Source organism: Rhipicephalus sanguineus, chromosome 5 (genome assembly GCF_013339695.2).
Source record: "Rhipicephalus sanguineus isolate Rsan-2018 chromosome 5, BIME_Rsan_1.4, whole genome shotgun sequence".
Taxonomy (NCBI): Eukaryota; Metazoa; Arthropoda; class Arachnida; order Ixodida; family Ixodidae; genus Rhipicephalus; species Rhipicephalus sanguineus.
In genome coordinates, this window is record NC_051180.1 from 47,312,008 (window position 1) to 47,316,349 (window position 4,342).

The following is a 4,342-nucleotide window of genomic DNA, read 5'->3' on the forward strand; positions in this document are numbered from 1 at the left end:
AATTTATTTTGGAAAGAACAATCTTATATATGCATAACATGCATCCTCGTCACCACACACCTGCTAACCTTCCCATGCTTTCGATATATAAATAAAAGAAACCTTAACGAAAAAACAACAAGCTTGGCTCCTCTCCCTAGTATTTTTCTTGTGAAGTTTTTCGTGCTAGTGAATGTCGCAGCAAATAAAAGGAACGCACCAAAGGAAAGTTTTATTTACTCTTTCTTGATATTATTTATATTTGATTCATTTGTAATTTTATTTTCGTGTTGTATTTTCCGAGTATTGTTGCAAACGGGTGTTGATTGATTTCCGAGTGCTGCGTGCAATCCCCCTCGTGGGTATGTGCAATACCTGAAGTGACTTAACATCGACATCAACATATCTTCCTCATCAAAATGACGACGATTACGCTCAGAAGCTTCTCATCCGGGCGCAACGTAAGCAAGCAATATTTTTTAAACCAGTTCTGATTATTCCGAGTAACAGTACCAGTATAGGTTTTGCTGACGTTCAAGAACGTATTCATGAAATAGCAGGATTTAGATTTGTCATCGAGGCTCCGTAGGCACTTTAAGATACTGTTCTAAAAACACTGTTATCAGAATGCTGTCGTCATACCACGCTTTCTTTACGCAAATGCGCGATTTAGTAAAGCGATAATCAAAAGTGTAAACAGTACCTAAATTTGAATAACAGACCGAAAACTAAGTCGCAAAGGCTGTAGCTGGAACAGCATCGTTCGATGTAACGTTGCGATCCTTTAATATTCCCCGATCCAGCTGTTTCGGTTTTTTTTTATATTTTGACGTGAGCGCTTTAAACACTTACTATATACGGGCTCTTTCGTTAGCCTGCATTAGAGATTTTAGCCGCAAGTATGGCCTAATAATGATTCATGCAACTTCATAATTATTCATATTTTCTTGCAGGCTTCAAAGAGAACGTACGACGTAGCCAACAGAAGAGATGGGAAGCGGTTCAATATGTGGCCAGAGGTTCATAAGGTACGCATAAACGTTTTTCACAAACATTTGCCAACTGAAGCCACAGCTCGCCACCGATCATTTCTAGTTTTAATTGCCACGGTCGCCTATGCTGCACCGATGTTGCTGCTCCCCACTGCCCCGTGACACTGCTCGTTCCTGCCGTGACAAGCAACCCCCTCGCGGATATGGGGGAAGGGTTAACCTTGGTAAAATAAATGCGGCAATATCATCTGTAGTCCATAATACCAATGGCTAAGCGCCGGAGAGAAGGCAGTGGGGTATTACACGAACAGAATGGAGGGGGGATGAATTTTTTCAGCGAAACTGTTTATGCGGACCCTGTGCCGTGGCGTTCTTGGCGTGCTCACGCTAAAAAAAAATGGTCACGTGAAAAGGGTGGAGAAGAAGTCATCTGATGAGAGTGGGAGAAGGAAAGGGGGTCACGAGATGAAGCTCTAGTAAGGCGGGTGAATCAAGCAGTGGATTGAGAGTAAAGCTGGTGTCCCTGAAATGGTAGAAGGTAGTCTGGGGGTGACAAGAGAAGGCTTAGCCGAAAGAGGGGAGAGTAATCTATGCCGACCAGAGCTGTCGACTGGAACTAAAGACCTCACTTAGCTTAAGTATCAAGAAACAACAAAGAATTGAATTAGAAGTAACGGGACTAAACGAGCGAAGATACTTAAAATGACCGAATGAAAGGGGCAACAACTTCACTGTCCGAAGGCATTGATGGCGTGAAACTGGCTCGACCTCTTTTTTTTTTAACTAAAAGTGTGGAGCGCGCTCCGCAAGCGTGCGAGCTGCGTCGATCGAGCGACAGATATTGCCTGCAGTGCGTCATCGTGACGTGCGCTTTTCACACCGCAGCATGTTCCCGCTCTCCACTTCGCGTCACTCTCCCGCCCATGTACCTTTATTGTTATTGTTCTTCTGTTAGGTAGACCGCCATTAAGTTCCATGGAGAGACTGGAAAATACCTTTTCATTATTGCTTGACTCATTATGCAGAGGCGTTCCGTCTCTCTGGACAATCTTTCTGCGTCTCCTTCACCTCACACCACGCCACTGCTCAACTCTCCAGCGCCGAAAGACGCGGGCCAATTGCTTCGTCGCCGCTGGCAGCACCTGGAACGCGGCGACTTCGACGAAGGCGACAAGCGCGTGTCCGAAGCCCACTGGGCTATCGTGACCGCCGTCGTGTCCTCGACGAGCATCGTCATCGCCTTCTTCGTGTTCGTGGCGCTCGCGTTCCACACTCGTGCCGACGTGGTCGCGGTTAGGCACCGTGCCGGCAGCCAGCGAGAACAAAGCGACCCCGTGCTCACCGAGCACGTCGCCTATGGCGGGAACGTCACTGCGCCTGCGCCGCTTGCTGAATCATACAGGTCAGCGGCAATTAGGCGGTTACAACTATCCGTAATGACAGTTACGCCACTTATCGAACCAAAGGAACTACACAAATCGTATTAATTGAATATGTGTTTTATGCATTTCCGAATAAAACCGTATAACATCGATAGAACGACAGGTGCTTGCTTTAATTTAAAGCTGCAGCACACCAAGGGCTTAATGACATGTGCCATATATTGTAGAGTTGTTTTGATGCTCTAACTAAATCCAAAAAGAGATTAGCTGAAAACTAACATGTTCCTTGACAAATTGCTCATATTACTTAGGACAACTGATAGCTACAGTATACTGTTGTCAGTTGTCAGTGAAGCACTTTCCTGGAAGTGCTTTTACCCTTTTGCTGATACTGTTACGGGTCTAGTTTTTTTTTTTTCGCTTAAGCTCGTCGTTTCTAATTACTCACCGGAGGCAGATGAGGAGCGTGTTCGATCGGTCAGCGTTATGTCGCGCATTTGATGCTAGCTCGCGACATCCACATTCCGATGATGCGTTTCTCTAAAAATGCTTGTTTAGTTGTTTAGATTTAAAAACGCAAAGAGGCAAATGCTATGGCTAAATTGTCTTGCGAAGTCTCTTCTACTCGTGCACATGTTGCCGTGTAATAAGTAGTCATATCATTCAATCTGCTGTTTCTTTAGTGAACTTTCATTACTTGTGATCAGGGTCGTAAAGAACTACATGCAAATAAATTTATACTCTAATCTATCTATCTATCTATCTATCTATCTATCTATCTATCTATCTATCTATCTATCTATCTATCTATCTATCTATCTATCTATCTATCTATCTATCTATCTATCTATCTATCTATCTATCTATCTATCTATCTATCTATCTATCTATCTATCTATCTATCTATCTATCTATCTATCTATCTATCTATCTATCTATCTATCTATCTATCTATCTATCTATCTATCGAATCACGAATCAGCACCTTCGTGCTTACGGCCCGATTTGTAGACGATGGTAAAATCAAAATCTCCCAGACGAAGACTCCATCATGCCAGTCGCCCATATGGGTTCAGTAAATTTGCTAGACAGCGCAACGAATGACGAGTGGTCACTACATTGAAGTGGCGAACGTAGAGGTAAGGCCTAAATTTCACGGTGACCCATACCACTTTGAGGCGCTCCTTCTCTGAGGTAGAATAGTTCACCTCGACAATAAAATGGTTTTAGAGACTATCTATCTACGTATCAGCTAAAACACGGTTTATCTCTTGAAAGTTTAATGTGCTTACTTGACCTTTCCATGCAGGCTGCGGATGTATCCTAAATTGGTGGTCGTGAGAAACGCAGAGGCGCGGTGCTCGGCAACGGCGGTGACGAGCACGACATCAGCAATGCCATCAATTACCACGGCGTCTTCCGCAGAAGTTTCGAACTCAAATTTTTCGCGAACGGACTGCAAGCCACCTGAATGCGTATGAAGTGCCGCAGCAAATGTCCTAGTTTTCTTGCTTAAGATGTGTCTTCTCACAACCTCGTGTTAAAATCGTGTTGTGCACAGTGTTACGGCACCATTAGTTGGTACCACTCTCGCTGTTATTCGTACCATTGCAATATAGTGTCGATGACCGACTCCTTCATTCTGTGGTTCTCCTGTGAAACCATGACTCGTAGGTGGTTGTTGTGCGTCGAGTATACGTCGAAGACGTGTACACTAGGTTAGTGCTTATTTGAAATTTTGTAAAGGACAATATAAATTGATTTTCCGATGCCAACATTTTAATGCTCGGGGTTTGTAATGATACAGTACTACTTTCGCCGTCACCTATCCTGCTGTAAGACTGTGAAAGCTCTTAAGGAGTCTTCGCACGGGGGACTTCTCCTGGAAATTATATCGGAGCCATGCATAAATTGGCGCAGTTGTATATGACGCAGTTCCAGCGAGCCTCCCGATTCGTTCACCCGAACACCAAGTTCACGCGCCGTTCC

At 44.2% G+C, this 4,342-nt stretch overlaps 1 protein-coding gene across 1 annotated transcript; it reads left to right on the plus strand.

Moving 5' to 3' along the window:
* The first annotated feature begins 323 nt into the window (after positions 1 to 323).
* Positions 324 to 4,103, plus strand: LOC119392833 (uncharacterized). Its single transcript, XM_037659778.2, has 4 exons — positions 324 to 440; positions 933 to 1,007; positions 1,997 to 2,373; positions 3,663 to 4,103. The coding sequence occupies exons 1-4, from the start codon at positions 399 to 401 to the stop codon at positions 3,832 to 3,834; spliced, it is 666 nt and encodes a 221-aa protein (XP_037515706.1). The 5' UTR covers positions 324 to 398; the 3' UTR covers positions 3,835 to 4,103.
* Positions 4,104 to 4,342: the final 239 nt, after the last annotated feature.